At 42.8% G+C, this 18,053-nt stretch overlaps 1 protein-coding gene across 3 annotated transcripts in view; it reads right to left on the bottom strand.

Annotated features, from left to right (window-relative positions):
- Window positions 1-10,120, bottom strand: part of LOC110526163 (kinesin-like protein KIFC3) — a 71,844-nt gene extending 61,724 nt beyond the window's left edge. Inside the window, exon 1 of one of the 3 annotated variants that reach the window (XM_021606829.3) lies at window positions 9,287-10,120. Coding sequence is in view for 1 of the 3 variants with exons in the window: in XM_021606828.3 (XP_021462503.3) it covers window positions 6,393-6,437 (45 nt within the window). In the remaining 2 variants the exon portion in view is untranslated. Of the gene's footprint in view, window positions 1-6,392; window positions 6,495-9,286 lie in introns of those variants that run through there. The other 2 variants (XM_090238206.1, XM_021606828.3) reach the window with 2 other exon arrangements.
- Between the last annotated feature and the right edge of the window lie 7,933 nt (window positions 10,121-18,053).

The raw sequence follows: 18,053 nt of genomic DNA, 5'->3' as shown, positions 1-18,053 counted from the left end.
TCAGTTTAATTTGAATAGATTTTCTCAAATTTCTAAAACACACTATAAATGGTATACATAAATGGTGTAAATCAATTTTAGAAAAGCTAACAAAATGTTGAAAAACTCAAGGGGTTTGAATACTTTCCGAATGCACTATTTAGTGCTCAATATGTTTGGAACATCAAATAGCAACAACAAAAAAAAAAACACATTATCGAATCGCAATACATACAGATGAAGTCGGAAGTTTACATGCACTTAGGTTGGAGTCATTTAAACTCGTTTTTCAACCACTCCACAAATTTCTTGTTAACAAACTATAGATTTGGCAAGTCAGTTAGGACATCTACTTTTTCCAACAATTGTTTAGAAAGATTTTTTAACTTATAATTATTTTTAAAAATGTAGACCTCCACAAGTCTGGTTCATCATTGGGAGCAATTTCCAAACGCCTGAAGGTACCACGTTCATCTGTACAAACAATAGTATGCAAGTATAAACACCATGGGACCATGCCTCCGTCATACCGCTCAGGAAGGAGACGCGTTCTGTCTCCTAGAGATGAACGTACTTTGGTGCGAAAAGCACAAATCAATCCTAGAACAACAGCAAAGGACCTTGTGAAGATGCTGGAGGAAACAGGTACAAAAGTATCTATATCCACAGTAAAACGAGTCCTATATCGACTTAACCTGAAAGGCCACTCAGCAAGGAAGAAGCCACTGCTCCAAAACCGCCATAAAAAAGCCAGACTACGGTTTGCCACTCCACATGGGAACAAAGATCGTACTTTTTGGAGAAATGTCCTCTGGTCTGATGAAACAAAAATAGAACTGTTTGGTCATAATGACCATCATTATGTTTGGAGGAAAAAGGGGGAGGCTTGCAAGCCGAAGAACACCATCTCAACCGTGAAGCATGTGGGTGGCAGCATCATGTTGTGGGGGTGCTTTGCTGCAGGAGGGACTGGTGCACTTCACAAAATAGATTGCATCATGAGGATGGAAAATTATGTGGCTATATTGGAGCTGCCCCCAAGAAAGGCAATTTATTGATGAGTTGCGAGGCGTCAATGATTTACACTGGGTTCCCACCCCTATTTAGCTATCTTTCTACCATGGACTTCGCCAGGCTTCCCATTTTAGGGAAGCCTGTCATTACGAGACTAACCCTTTTCCTAATCTTAACTTACATTTTCCCAACCTGCTACATTAATTATCCTAACCTGCTACGTAAGTTCTGCTAACCTGCTACAAAAAAGTCAAATCTGACAAAAGCTGAATCCCATCTAGTCAAAAGCGTACCTGCTCCAGAACTACAGTATTTTTCATGCTGCAGCTTGTTCTCCATCTTTTTAGTGAGCCAGCATGTTTTTCTCACTTTTATTTCCATGACTGATCAAAACGAAATTCTTATGCTCTCTCGTCTAGTGCGTAATATGTTTGGAATATCAAATCGCAAAAGATGAATACAATCGCAATACATATAGAATTGGGAGAATCACAATACATATCGTATCAGGAGGTCCCTGGCAATTCCCAGCCCCGACACACACGTCTCCCGTCTCCTCGCCTCAGAACACAGCCTGTCTCTCCACACTTTCACTCTCTAACCTACTGCTTGTGATTCCTCGCGGAAAGGCTAGGCAAGGAAAATCAAATCAAAGCGCCGAATACAACAGTTGTCGACGTTACAGTTAAGCCCTTCCCAATGATAAGGATTATATACGGAACAGAAATATAAAAACAACAATTTCTCTGACTTACAGTTCATGCAAGGAAATCAGTAAATTTATTAGGCCCTAATCTATTTCATATGGACTGGGCAGGGACTCAGCCATGGGTGGGCATAGGCCCACCCATTGGGGAGCCAGGCTCAGCCAATCAGAATGAGTTTTTCCCCCACAAAAAGGCTTAATTACAGAGAGAAATACTACTCTGTTTCATCAGCTGTCCTGGTGGCTGGTCTCAGACGATCCCGCAGGTGAAGAAGCCAGATGGAGGTCCTGGGCTGGCATGGTTACACATGGTCTGCGGTTGTGAGGCCGGTTGGACATACTGCTAAATTCTCTAAAATGACATTGGAGGCGGCTTATGGTAGAGAAAGCAACATTAAATTGTCTGGCAACATCTCTGGTGGACATTCCTGCAGTCAGCATGCCAACCGCACGCTCCCTCAACATGTGGCATTGTGTTGTGTGACAAAACTGCACATTTTAGAGTGTCCTTTTATTGCTCCCAGCACAAGGTGCACGTGTAATGACTAATGATCATTATTTTTCATTAGCTTATTGATATGCCAAACCTGCCAGGTGTCTGGATTATCTTAGCAAGAAATGCTCAAACAGGGATGTAAACACATTTCTGGGTTCTTTTATTTCAGACCATGAAACATGGGATCAAAACATTACATTACTAACACACGATATAGTTGGTGAACATATCGGAATCGGCCGATGTCTAGTTTAACACCCGATGTGCAAAACCGATGTCAAAGCTGACATAACCATATAACAAAGATACCGGATGTAATTACGCCACGTAAAATGTTGCGCTATATGTGAAACACAGCATTCCTAAACTAGCCCACAATGTCTGCTGTATGGATTGAGCAGTCAACAAGTAAAGCAGTCATTTGAAAGAGTAACAAAATTTCAGCGAGACAACTCAAAGGCAAAATCCATTAAAGCCAAGATAATGGAATTCATTACCCTTGACAATCAACCGTTCTCTGTCGTGGGTGATATTGGTGTTCGCCGACTGGTTGAGTACCGGTTAACACTACCAAGTGCGCTATTTTTCTGATGTTGCCCTACCGGAGTTAGACAGTAATAGCGTCACTGCTATTAGCTTCACGACATACATACTATGGAACGCCGTTTGGGTCTTTGCGTGTCAAAAATGATACAGTAGCACTGTCAAAGCTGTACAAAACAGTCTGCAAACACGATGTGAAAGATGTGAATGAATGTGATCAATTGTGATGTTGTGATGTGCAGTCATTCAGGTCCATATTGGTCAAATAGTGTTATTTGACACGTCAAATAGTGTTAAATAATACATTTTTTTGACACGCAAAGACCTAAACGGCGTTCCATAGAATTCCTGGTTGAGAATGAAACGACTGACCAACGAAACAGCACAGCAAGTAAGTGAAATAGGTTTTGATTATGTTCTACTGGTAATTGGGATATACGTAAATGCCCAAAAAATAATGTTTTGGTCAGTGTGGTGTGTGTGTGTGTGTGTGTAACCTTTATTTAACTAGTAAAGTCAGTTAAGAATAAATTCCCCGGCCAAACCCGGTCGACGCTGGGCCGCCCTACGTGACTCCCAATCACGGCCAGATGTGATACAGCCTGGATTCGAACCAGCGACTGTAGTGATACCTCTTGCACTTAGATGCAGTGCCTTAACACACACACACACACACACGGACACAGCGGTCTAACTATTCAACTGTTCTAGAATGCTTAAAAGGCAGCAAAATGTTAAATATCGGTATTGTTTTTTTTGCCAAGGAAAATCAGATATCGGTATCGGCCAAAAATGTAATATCGGTGCATCACTACTTTACATGTTGCGATTATATTTTTGTTGAGTATAACAAAAAAGAAAAATAGTAACAAGATAATTAAAATACAAGAATGGAGCTATATTCAGGGAGTACCACTACCAGATCACTGTGCAGGGATATAAAAATATAAAGTGAATAGGCATCAGGATATATAATAAGAGTCAGAGTAGTAAGAATAAGAGTAGCAGCAGCATATGATGAGTGTAAAAGTGTATGTGTGTGCACGTATGTAGTGTATGTGTGTGGGTTTTGTTTCAGTGTAATTGAGCGTGTATATAGTGCAGGGGTCTAGGACTCATTTTGCATGGGGTCTTCAACAAGGTCTTCAACAAGGTCCGGAGGGCCGCAATGAAAATGGGTTACATTTGCTCGTTGTCAAAATGTACGAAAGAATTGTCCTCTAGCTATCGTTTTTGGAATTTGAGACACTCACTGTCATTTTAAAAGTATATTGAGTTTGTTCCACCCCCAAAACAAACTTTTAAATGTATTTACTCAAACCACCCGCAGGCCGTATGTTTGACACCCCTGATATAGTGTAATGTTCTAACCCATGCTCACACTTAAAATAGCCTAGCCATTTTCTTACTGTGTCTTTTAGCCATTATCATGCAGAATGAAGTTAGGCAGTAATCCACTGTGGGCAACATGGCATGAACATTTCCTAATATAAAATCTACCTCTCTTTCATACACAGTTTAATTGGGCCAGATTAGCTACAGCTGAACTGAGGCTCTGCTGTCGTTTCCACATCTTCTCTTGTTCAGAATCTAATCCGATTTAACAGTTGTGTTGAAATGACCATGAGACTAAGTAGGATGAAGTTGTCAGTTTCCCTAGATCAGGGGTGTCAAACTAATTTTGACACAGGGGCCGCATTCAGTCTTCAATGAGGTCCGGAGGGCCGCATTGAAAATTGGTTGCATTTCCTCACCATCAAAATGTGCAACAAATAAAATAGTACTTAATCCATCGTTTTTGAATTGCAGATGCTCCCTGAAAAAGTATATTTCACTCAACAAAAAAAAACACCCAGGGGCCGGATTGGACCCCCTCGTGGTCAGTTTTGTGATTCACCTCATAACGAATTGTGGGAAGAAACTGATCCTAGATCTGTGCCAAAGGGTAACTTCTAACCTGAGCATGCCATCCATGTAGGCTAACCAACATCAGTGCCAAGAGATTGTAGTCCATCTATGTGACAGACACTGCAGCAAACAGCACCACCTACTGGTTATCTGGTAATGTTCACATTCTATAATAATATGCTTCCAATCAGAGCAGTTACATAATGCCTGAATGCATGGAGAAGTCACAACATGCCATCCTTTATATGATGAAAGGGAAAAAAAGTGGTTCACACGCCCCACTCCCTAACCTCATCTCCACTACCGCAGCAAAACAAGTCAAACCGTCCAGGACTTATTTAACAAACAGCCTACAATAGAGCACCAAACCAGATACTGACTGTGATCCAAACAAACACTATCCTCATGTGTGAGCTCACGCACTTTTGTGCAAACACAGACATGGCACGTTTCGGAACAGATTTCCCTATACAGTGTCTTGGGCAAATATTTTATGGAATACATTGTCTGATGTGTAGCTAGTAGCTACGCACGCACACACACACACACACGGTTGGAGCTACATAATCACTCTGCATGACATGTAATTTCCACGAGTAGTCTCTTATTCTCTTTACAGCCTGTGACTCAACCAGCCCATCGTCCGGAAACCACACAGACTGTGTGTGTGTCTGCTCCCTGTCTCCACACCCTCCCAAGCTACACTGGTGTCTTGTCCAACTATAGCTTGCTTGGGGGACCAGGATTATTATTTAAAAAAATAATGATTTAACTAGGCAAGTCAGTTAAGAACAAATTCTTATTTACAATGATGGCCTACCAAAAGGCAAAAGGCCTCCTGTGTGGACAGAGGCTGGGATTAAAAATGCATATAAATTAAATAAAAATATAGGACAAAACACATCACGACAAGAGAGACAACACAACATAAAGAGAGACCTAAAACAACAACATAGGTACAAACATTATTGGGCACAGACAACAGCAAAGAGTAAAGACAACAAAACATTACACAAAGCAGCCACAACTGTCAGTAAGAGTGTCTATGATTGAGTCTTTGAATGAAGAGATGGAGATAAAACTGTCCAGTTTGAGTGTTTGTTGCAGCTCATTCCAGTCGCTAGCTGCAGCGAACTGAAAAGAAGAGCGACCCAGGGATGTGTGCGCTTTGGGGACCTTTGACAGAATGTGACTGGCAGAACAGGTGTTGTATGTGGAGGATGAGGGCAGCAGTAGATATCTCAGATAGGGGGGAGTGAGGCCTAAGTTCTAGAGGGGGGCAGAATTGTGTCTCCATCTATGGGAGTACAACATAACATATGAACTGTCTAAGTAGTTCCCACAATAACAGTCCGAACAGCTAGAGACTTAGCCGACATGCCCTGACCATCTTCCCTCACATCAACATGAAATTGAATTAAAGCTGCATAATTTTTCTCAGCTATGCAGGTCTAACAGAGAGGGGTAGGGTCAATTTGTTCTGCTCGTGACTCCTGCCTCTGGAATGTCATGCCAGTGATGACGTGAGGAGTGGTACTGTTGGGAACATTGAGAATAAAATGGAATGTCCCTGTACTCCCTGTGCGTGTGTGCTCTAGCGGTATGTATTTTACAAACACAGCCCCCTCTGGTGCAGTAACAACTGGGAGGGCTTTTAAAAACAGTGGTCTGTCAAAATAAGACCACCCCACATTGAGCTATTACATTTTCTAACAGTAAGAGGGGAAGGATGTTACACAGACTTACAGTTATTCCTGAAGCAAGATTTGTAACAATCAACAGGCTCTCCATTACCCAGCGTGTAGAAAATCTGCTCCGATGCCAAATCAAGATTGCTATTCCTGACACTTGTCTGTAATTGTTTTTAAGGATAACTCATAAATCATCTAAAAATATCCATTCATTGGCACGGTCTGTAAAGATGACGAGACACACCCTGGTCTCTCTCAACAAACAGAAATAACTAAATTACATACGTACTAGCTCAGGTGCATACGGTTTCCATCCTTGAGATGTTTCTACAACTTGATTGGAGTCCACCTGTGGCAAATTCAATTGATTGGACTTGATTTGGAAAGGCACACACCTGTCTATATAAAGGTCCCACAGTTGACTGTGCATATCAGAGCAAAACCCAAGCCATGAGGTTAAAGGAATTGTCAGGCAAGCTCCGACGAGACAGGATTGTGTCGAGGCACAGATCTGGGGAAGGGTACCAACACATTTCTGCAGAATTGAAGGTACCAAACTGGAAGAAGTTTGGAACCACCAAGACTCTTCCTAGACCTGGCTGTCTGGCCAAACTGCGCAATTGGGGGAGAAGGACCTTAGTCACCTCCCTGACCAAGAACCCGGTGGTCACTCTGAAAAACCTCCAGATTTCCTTTATTGAGATGGGAGAAACTTCCAGAAGGACAACCATCTCGGCAGCACGCCACCAATCAGGCCTTTATGGTGGAGTGGCCAGACTCAAGTCACTCCTCAGTAAAAGGCACGACAGTCTGCGTGGAGTTTGCCAAAAGGCACGTAAAGGACTGACTGAGAAACAAGATTCTCTGGAGGAAACCTGGGACCATCCCTGGGACTAAACACATCCCTCTGCAACTGGATCCTGGACTTCTTGACAGGCTACCCCTAGGTGTTAACGGTAGGCAACAACACATCTCCCACACTGATCCTCAAAACTGGGGCCCCTCAGAGGTGTGTACTTAGTCCCCTCCTGTACTCCCAGTTCACCCACGACTGCGTGGACACAACAGTGGCAGGCCTGATCACTGACAATGATGAGATAGCCTATAGGGAGGTCAGAGAACTGGCAGTGTGGTGCCAGGACAACAACCTTTCCCTCAAACTGAGCAAGACAAAGGAGCTGATTGTAGGCCCCCATGATCATCAACAGGGCTGTAGTGGAGCGGTCGAGATTTAAGTTCCTTGGTGTCCACATCACCAAAGAAGTATCATGGTCCAAACACACCAAGACAGTCGTGAAGAAGGCACGACAAAACCTTTTCCCCCTCAGGACACTGAAAATATTTGGCATGGGTCTCCAGATGCTCAAAAAGTATTACAGCTGCACCGTCGAGAGCATCCTGACCTGTTGCATTACCGCCTGGAATGGAAACTGCTGGGCATCTGACCATAAGGCGCCACAGAGGGTAGTGCATACAGCCCAGTACATCACTGGTGCCAAGCCTCCTGCCATCCAGGACCAATATAATAGGCAATTTCAGAGTTAAGCCCATTCAATTGTCAGAGACTCCAGTCACCCAAGTCATAGACTGCTTTCTCTGCTACCGCACGGCAAGCAGTACCAGAGCGCCACATCTAGGACCAAAAGGCTTCTTAAGAGCTTCTACCCCCATGCCATAAAACTGCTGAACAATTAATAAAATGGCCACCGGACTACTTACATTGACACTCCCCTCCATTTGTTTTGTACACTGCTGCTACTCTCTGTGTATCTATGCATAGTCCCTTCACCCCTACCTACATGTACAAATTACCTCAACTAACCTGTACTGCCACATATTGACTCTGTACTGGTATCCCTGTATATAGCCTCGGTATTGTTACGTTATTGTGATAGTTTATTTTTTTACTTTAGTTTATTTGGTCAATATTTTCTTAACTGTTCTTGAACTGCACTTTTGGTTAAGGGCTTGTAAGTAAGAATTTCACAGTAAGGTCTACACTTGCTGTATTCGGCACGTGACAAATAAAGTTTGATTTGATTTACTCCAGAGTGCTCAAGACCCCAGACTCTGCAAAGCTGTTATAAAGGCAAAGGGTGGCTACTTTGAAGAATCTCAAATATATTTTTGGTTACTACATGATTCCATGTGCCATTTCAGTTTGTCTTCACTATTATTCTACAATGTAGAAAATAGTAAAATAAAGAAAAACCCTTGAATGAGTAGGTGTGTCCCAACTTTGACTGGTTACTGTACATAAATGTGATTTCAGTTTTTTTTATAAATTAGGGGGAAAAAAATTATATAAACCTGATATTTGTCATTGTGTATAGATCGATAAGGGAAAATACTACTGAATCAATTATAGAATTAGGCTGTAACAAAATGTGGAAAATGTCAAGGGGTCTGAATACTTTCTGAAGACACTGTGTGTGTGTAATGTGTGATATATATTTTATATGAGTGGGCGCGCACACACACACTAACCCCGTGCACTGTCCCACAGCTCAGCACTGAAATGAAAACGCTGGGAACATTTGTTTGACAGAAGAGGGAGGCTTTTTGACAAGCGTGGAAACGTCTGGAATGGTGTGAACCACGGCTGTTTTCAGTGAATTGGATGTGCCCCGTTGCCATTTTCTGCAAACACCGAAAACAAAACGAGGCAATTTGATAATGTGGCTTTGGGCTGTAGTCTAGGGCGCCTTGCCAAGTAGCCTAATATTGATAGTTAATATCACTAATTAAACAGCACGACCACAGTGTGCAACTCGCGGTTTGAAAAAATTGTTAATGCAAACCAACATTATTTTGACAAGGCAACTACAACTTATTGTGTAAACAAAAACGCGTGTGCAAATTTGACAAACAATTTACTATAAATTGCGAAATGGAAAGCAAACAATGTGCTAGAAGAAAGAAAAATAGTGCAAAGTTTGTAACTCTTACCTCTCGGTCCAACACGCGAAACCTCGCCTTGTTATTTTATCCGTAAATTTCCCGAATTGACGAAATAAATCAACCTCACATCAAGAGTCTCAATCAAAAAGCGGTTGGACTGTGTTGTAGAGTCCAAAACCCCGAAGTAGCCTATCCAGAGTTCAGTGGAGCAAATATTTCCGTTAAGTTTTTTTTTTTCCGGCTACGGCCGAAAGTCAAGTCTCCTCGCGATTTGGAGTGGAATTCACCAGCTGACAGCGCTTCAGAGACCGTGACGTAGGTCAGACATTGTCGCGTTCAAACCAACTCGGAAATCTCAGACTTCTGACTTTAGTGCGTTCAAGACAACTATGTACTCGGGGAAAAGACAAGCTCAGAATGGGAAAAATAGTTTTGAACGGTCATCCACGTCGGAATTCCAAGTCGGGAACTTGGACATCTTTCGAGAGAGCTTCAACTTTCCCAATGACCGAGGTCATGATTTGACCAAGGTTATTTTCGAGTTCCCAGTTGTCTTGAAAGCACCAAAAGAGAGAGACTTTTGACAGATGTTTAACCCGTTGACCAATCTCACACAACAGTTTGGAGTAAATAGCTTAACGTTATACTCGTTTATCCAAGAGAAATACTTGAAGAAGCAGAATGCAGTTACAGTATATACACACTAACCTAACATTACAGGCATAAATACACGCCTGAAACTAGATTCCCTACACATACTGGTCTTGACGTAAGAAGAACTAAACTGGGGGGGGAACGGTTATATTCTGCTCTGTTCCACCAATCCAGTGGATGCGGAGTTAAACTGGAGTAACGCTTTGCTAACGTTCAAAAGCGGAAGTCGTGTCACAGGCTCTCGTTCCATTTCACCTGAAAACCGGAACATCTGGTTGTTGTGGACTCGAAAATGATATTTGTCAACAGAATATATTTTCCATCAGCTTGTTCCCTTGACTTTCTCATTGGTCCAAAAAACTACAGCACAATGAATGCATTTTTTTTTTTTACTAATCTGCACTGTGGTTTACTCACGCTAATGTCCTGTTTAGCAGACCAGTCAAAAGCTCAAAACTTAAGCAAAACAGTTGTCACTATGCTCTGAAACGTCTTAATTACCAACCAGTGGTCTTAATGCAAATCATGAGAGCATTAAAGATGCATATCAAATAATCACTTTGTCGCCTTTAGTTTACCACAGCTCTGATCTATAGCGGCTGGCAGACTGGCAGTAGGATGCAGGTGGACAATCTCTTTCTCTCTCTTTACCCAATCTTCATTAAGCCAATATTTTTTATTATTTACGAGTTACTTACACATAATGCATTCACCCGCATACCTATAACAATATTAAGCAAATCATCATCTATAAAACATTCCTCTTATTCATTGTCAAAAATCAATCTGAATCTAACAAGGGAGCTTACGTATCCAGTTGTATTCAGCTGTTGGTTCCAAATATATTATTTTAAACAATATATATATACAGTTGAAGTTGGAAGTTTACATACACTTAGGTTGTAGTCATTAAAACTTGTATTTCAACCACCCAAAATTTCTTGTTAACAAACTATAGTTTTGGCAAGGCGGTTAGGACATCTACTTTGTGCATGACACAAGTGATTTTTCCAGCAATTGTTTACAGACAGATTATTTCACTTATAATTCACTGTATCACAATTCCAGTGGGTCAGAAGTTCACATACACTAAGTTGACTGTGCCTTTAAACAGCTTGGAAAATTCCAGAAAAATTATGTCATGGCTTTAGAAGCTTCTGATAGGCTAATTGACATAATTTCAGTCAATTGGAGGTGTACCTCAAATCAAATCAAATTTTATTTGTCACATACACATGGTTAGCAGATGTTAATGCGAGTGTAGCGAAATGCTTGTGCTTCTAGTTCCGACAATGCAGTAATAACCAACAAGTAATCTAGCTAACAATTCCAAAACTACTACCTTATACACACAAGTGTAAGGGGATAAAAAATATGTACATAAAGATATATGAGTGAGTGATGGTACAGAGCGGCATAGGCAAGATACAGTAGATGGTATTGAGTGCAGTATATACATATGAGATGAGTATGTAAACAAAGTGGCATAGTTAAAGTGGCTAGTGATACATGTATTACATAAAGATGCAGTAGATGATATAGAGTACAGTATATACATATGAGATGAATAATGTAGGGTATGTAAACATTATATTAGGTAGCATTTTTTAAAGTGGCTAGTGATATATTTTACATAATTTCCCATCAATTCCCATTATTAAAGTGGCTGGAGTTGAGTCAGTGTGTTGGCAGCAGCCACTCAATGTTAGTGGTGGCTGTTTAACAGTCTGATGGCCTTGAGATAGAAGCTGTTTTTCAGTCTCTCGGTCCCAGCTTTGATGCACCTGTACTGACCTCGCCTTCTGGATGATAGCGGGGTGAACAGGCAGTGGCTCGGGTGGTTGTTGTCCTTGATGATCTTTATGGCCTTCCTATGACATCGGGTGGTGTAGGTGTCCTGGAGGGCAGGTAGTTTGCCCCCGGTGATGCGTTGTGCAGACCTCACTACCCTCTGGAGAGCCTTACGGTTGTGGGCGGAGCAGTTGCCGTACCAGGCGGTGATACAGCCCGACAGGATGCTCTCGATTGTGCATCTGTAGAAGTTTGTGAGTGCTTTTGGTGACAAGCCAAATTTCTTCAGCCTCCTGAGGTTGAAGAGGCGCTGCTGCGCCTTCTTCACGGTGCTGTCTGTGTGGGTGGACCAATTCAGTTTGTCTGTGATGTGTACGCCGAGGAACTTAAAACGTACTACCCTCTCCACTACTGTTCCATCAATGTGGATAGGGGGGTGTTCCCTCTGCTGTTTCCTGAAGTCCACAATCATCTCCTTAGTTTTGTTGACTTTGAGTGTGAGGTTATTTTCCTGACACCACACTCCAAGGGCCCTCACCTCCTCCCTGTAGGCCATCTCATCGTTGTTGGTAATCAAGCCTACCACTGTTGTGTCGTCCGCAAACTTGATGATTGAGTTGGAGGCGTGCGTGGCCACGCAGTCGTGGGTGAACAGGGAGTACAGGAGAGGGCTCAGAACGCACCCTTGTGGGGCCCCAGTGTTGAGGATCAGCGGGGTGGAAATGTTGTTGCCTACCCTCACCACCTGGGGGCGGCCCGTCAGGAAGTCCAGTACCCAGTTGCACAAGGCGGGGTCGAGACCCAGGGTCTCGAGCTTGATGACGAGCTTGGAGGGCACTATGGTGTTAAATGCCGAGCTGTAGTCGATGAACAGCATTCTCACATAGGTATTCCTCTTGTCCAGATGGGTTAGGGCAGTGTGCAGTGTGGTTGAGATTGCATCGTCTGTGGACCTATTTGGGCGGTAAGCAAATTGGAGTGGGTCTAGGGTGTCAGGTAGGGTGGAGGTGATATGGTCCTTGACTAGTCTCTCAAAGCACTTCATGATGACGGAAGTGAGTGCTACGGGGCGGTAGTCGTTTAGCTCAGTTACTTTAGCTTTCTTGGGAACAGGAACAATGGTCGCCCTCTTGAAGCATGTGGGAACAACAGACTGGGATAGGGATTGATTGAATATGTCCGTAAACACACCAGCCAGCTGGTCTGCGCATGCTCTGAGGGCGCGGCTGGGGATGCCGTCTGGGCCTGCAGCCTTGCGAGGGTTGACACGTTTAAATGTTTTCCTCACGTCGGCTGCAGTGAAGGAGAGTCCGCATGTTTTAGTTGCGGGCCGTGTCAGTGGTACTGTATTGACCTCAAAGCGGGAAAAAAAGTTATTTATCCTGCCTGGGAGCAAGACATCCTGGTCCGTGACTGGGCTGGTTTTCTTTTTGTAATCCGTGATTGACTGTAGACCCTGCCACATACCTCGTGTCTGAGCCGTTGAATTGAGATTCTACTTTGTCTCTATACTGACTTACAGTGCCTTGCGAAAGTATTCGGCCCCCTTGAACTTTGTGACCTTTTGCCACATTTCAGGCTTCAAACATAAAGATATAAAACTGTATTTTTTTGTGAAGAATCAACAACAAGTGGGACACAATCATGAAGTGTAACGACATTTATTGGATATTTCAAACTTTTTTAACAAATCAAAAACTGAAAAGTTGGGTGTGCAAAATTATTCAGCCCCCTTAAGTTAATACTTTGTAGCGCCACCTTTTGCTGCGATTACAGCTGTAAGTCGCTTGGGGTATGTCTCTATCAGTTTTGCACATCGAGAGACTGAACATTTTTCCCATTCCTCCTTGCAAAACAGCTCGAGCTCAGTGAGGTTGGATGGAGAGCATTTGTCAACAGCAGTTTTCAGTTCTTTCCACAGATTCTCGATTGGATTCAGGTCTGGACTTTGACTTGGCCATTCTAACACCTGGATATGTTTATTTTTGAACCATTCCATTGTAGATTTTGCTTTATGTTTTGGATCATTGTCTTGTTGGAAGACAAATCTCCGTCCCAGTCTCAGGTCTTTTGCAGACTCCATCAGGTTTTCTTCCAGAATGGTCCTGTATTTGGCTCCATCCATCAATTTTAACCATCTTCCCTGTCCCTGCTGAAGAAAAGCCACCACCATGTTTGACAGTGGGGATAGTGTTATCAGGGTGATGAGCTGTGTTGCTTTTACGCCAAACATAACGTTTTGCATTGTTGCCAAAAAGTTCAATTTTGGTGTCATCTGACCAGAGCACCTTCTTCCACATGTTTGGTGTGTCTCCCAGGTGGCTTGTGGCAAACTTTAAACAACACTTTTAATGGATATCTTTAAGAAATGGCTTTCTTCTTGCCACTCTTCCATAAAGGCCAGATTTGTGCAATACACGACTGAGTGTTGTCCTATGGACAGAGTCTCCCACCTCAGCTGTAGATCTCTGCAGTTCATCCAGAGTGATCATGGGCCTCTTGGCTGCATCTCTGATCAGTCTTCTCCTTGTATGAGCTGAAAGTTTAGAGGGACGGCCAGGTCTTGGTAGATTTGCAGTGGTCTGATACTCCTTCCATTTCAATATTATCTCTTGCACAGTGCTCCTTGGGATGTTTAAAGCTTGGGAAATCTTTTTGTATCCAAATCCGGCTTTAAACTTCTTCACAACAGTATCTCGGACCTGCCTGGTGTGTTCCTTGTTCTTCATGATGCTCTCTGCTCTTTTAACGGACCTCTGAGACTATCACAGTGCAGGTGCATTTATACGGAGACTTGATTACACACAGGTGGATTGTATTTATCATCATTAGTCATTTAGGTCAACATTGGATCATTCAGAGATCCTCACTGAACTTCTGGAGAGAGTTTGCTGCACTGAAAGTAAAGGGGCTGAATAATTTTGCACGCCCAATTTTTCAGTTTTTGATTTGTTAAAAAAGTTTGAAATATCCAATAAATGTCGTTCCACTTCATGATTGTGTCCCACTTGTTGTTGATTCTTCACAAAAAAATACAGTTTTATATCTTTATGTTTGAAGCCTGAAATGTGGCAAAAGGTCGCAAAGTTCAAGGGGGCCGAATACTTTCGCAAGGCACTGTAGCTTGTTTGATTGCCTTGCGGAGGGAATAGTTACACTGTTTGTATTCGGTCATTCTTGCCCTTATTAAAAGCAGTGGTTCGAGCTTTCAGTTTCACGCGAATGCTGCCATCAATCCACGGTTTCTGGTTTGGGAATGTTTTAATCGTTGCTATGGGAACGACATCTTCAACGCACGTTCTAATGAACTCGCTCACCGAATCAGCGTATTCGTCAATGTTGTTGTCTGACGCAATACGAAACATATCCCAGTCCACGTGATGGAAGCAGTCTTGGAGTGTGGAATCAGATTGGTCGGACCAGTGTTGAACAGACCTCAGCGCGGGAGCTTCTTGTTTTAGTTTCTGTCTGTAGGCAGGGATCAACAAAATGGAGTCGTGGTCAGCTTTTCCGAAAGGAGGACGGGGCAGGGCCTTATATGCGTTGCGGAAGTTAGAATAGCAGTGATCCAAGGTTTTTCCACCCCTGGTTGCGCAATCGATATGCTGATAAAATTTAGGGAGCCTTGTTTTCAGATTAGCCTTGTTAAAATCCCCAGCTACAATGAATGCAGCCTCCGGATAAATAGATTCCAGTTTGCAAAGAGTCAAATAAAGTTCGCTCAGAGCCATCGATGTGTCTGCTTGGGGGGGAATATATACGGCTGTGATTATAATCGAAGAGAATTCCCTTGGTAGATAGTGCGGTCGACATTTGATTGTGAGGAATTCTAAATCAGGTGAACAGAAGGACTTGAGTACCTGTATGTTGTTATGATCACACCACGTCACGTTAACCATGAAGCATACGCCCCCGCCCCTCTTCTTACCAGAAAGATGTTTGTTTCTGTCTGCGCGATGCGTGGAGAAACCAGCTGGCTGCACCGATTCCGATAGCGTCTCTCCAGTGAGCCATGTTTCCGTGAAGCAAAGAACGTTACAGTCTCTGATGTCCCTCTGGAATGCTACCCTTGCTCGGATTTCATCAACCTTGTTGTCAAGAGACTGGACATTGGCGAGAAGAATGCTAGGGAGTGGTGCACGATGCGCCCGTCTCCGGAGTCTGACCAGAAGACCGCTCCGTTTCCCACTTTTACGAAGTCGTTTTTTTGGGTCGCCGGCTGGGATCCATTCCGTTGTCCTTGCGTGAAAGGCAGAACACAGGATCCGCTTCGCGAAAGTCATATTCTTGGTCGTACTGATGGTGAGTTGACGCTGCTCTTATGTTCAGTAGTTCTTCTCGACTGTATGTAATGAAACCTAAGATGACCTGGGGTACTAATGTAAGAAATAACACGTAAAAAAACAAAAAACTGCATAGTTTCCTAGGAACGCGAAGCGAGGCGGCCATCTCTGTCGGCGCCGGAAGTCCTTGGTAGAGTTATGGATGTATTTCAAGGCCTACCTTCAAACTCAGTGTCTCTTTGCTTGACATCATGGGAAAATCAAAAGAAATCAGCAAAGACCTCAGAAAAAAAATTGTAGACCTCCACAAGTCTGGTTCATCCTTGGAAGCAATTTCCAAATGCCCAAAGGTACCACGTTCATCTGTACAAACAATAGTACCCAAGTATAAACATCATGGGACAACGCAGCCATCATACCGCTCAGGAAGGAGACACGTTCTGTCTCTTCGAGATGAACGTACTTTGGTGCGAAAAGTGCAAATCAATCCCAGAACAACAGCAAAGGACCTTGAGAAGATGCTGGAGGAAACAGGTACAACAGTATCTATATCCACAGTAAAACGAGGTCGATATCGACATAACCTGAAAAGCTGCTCAGCAAGGAAGAAGCCACTGCTCCAAAACCGCCATAAAAAAGCCAGACAGCGGTTTGCAACTGCACATGGGGACAAATATCGTACTTTTTGGAGATATGTCCTCTGGTCTGATGAAACAAAAATAGAACTGTTTGGCCATAATGACCATCCTTATTTTTGGAGGGGGAGGCTTGCAAGCCAAAGAACACCATCTCAACCGTGAAGCACGTGGGTGGCAGCATCATGTTGTAGGGATGCTTTGCTGCAGGAGGGACTGGTGCACTTCACAAAATAGATGGCATCAGGGGGTTTGAAAATTATGTGGATATATTGAAGCAACATCAAGACATCAGTCAGGAAGTTAAAGCTTGGTCGCAAATGTGTCTTCCAAAGGGACAATGACCCCAAGCATACTTCCAAAGCTGTGACAAAATAGCTTAAGGACAACACGTCAAGGTATTGGAGTGGCCATCACAAAGCCCTGAACTCAATCCTATAGAAAATGTGTGGGCAGAACTGAAAACGTGTGTGTGAGCAAGGACGCCTACAAACCTGACTCAGTTACACCACCTCTGTCAGGAGGAATGGGCCAAAATTCACCAAATTTATTGTGGAAGGCTACCCGAAACGTTTGACCCAAGTTAAACAATTTAAAGGCAATACTACCGAATACTAATTGAGTGTATGTAAACTTCTGACCAACTGGGATTGTGACGAAATAAATAAAAGCTGAAATAAATCATTCTCTCTACTATTATTCTGACATTTCACATTCTTAAAATAAAGTGGTGATCCTAACTGACCTAAAACAGGGAATTTTTACTAGGATTAAATGTCAGGAATTGTGAAACTGGGTTTAAATGTATTTGGCTAAGGTGTATGTAAACATCCGACTTCAACTGTGTTTGTGTGTGTGTGTGTGTGTGTGTGTATATATATATATATATATATGTGTCTTCCAAATGGACAATGACCCAAGCATACTTCCAAAGCTGTGACAAAATAGCTTAAGGACAACACGTCAAGGTATTGGAGTGGCCATCACAAATATATATATAGAGCTTTCATTTCCAAAATGGTTCAATGTGTCTGATACTTTTTCAGTTGAAAATGACACCAAAAGCACATCCAGTCGACTGAACCATATCCATGTTAAAAACAGTCTCATAAAAACATGAACTATGGGCATGATCCCTGAGTGTTACACTTAAGGGCTGGATTCAATCCGTATCCCGGAAGTATCTAGGAAGATCTGCGTTAAAATGTAAAGGTAATTTTTGATTGAGCCGACATATACCGTGAATCTAGTATCCGAGAATGCGGGAACATTGCCTTGAAATTGAAATCAAGCTATAATGCAGATCTTCTGCAATTTCCTACTTCTGCGATAGGGATTTAATCTAGCCCTAAATCTTCTAGTAGCACCTAGGCGTCTATGCCATGGTGTTTAAAAATAACCCACTCTGACAACCCACTGTGTCTACGACCTTAGGTCACTGATAGATATGGG

Source organism: Oncorhynchus mykiss, chromosome 6 (genome assembly GCF_057628025.1).
Source record: "Oncorhynchus mykiss isolate SJ-2025 chromosome 6, ASM5762802v1, whole genome shotgun sequence".
Lineage (NCBI taxonomy): Eukaryota > Metazoa > Chordata > Actinopteri > Salmoniformes > Salmonidae > Oncorhynchus > Oncorhynchus mykiss.
Note: the sequence above shows the minus strand (reverse complement) of the source record. Positions and strands in the feature narration are given on the sequence as shown.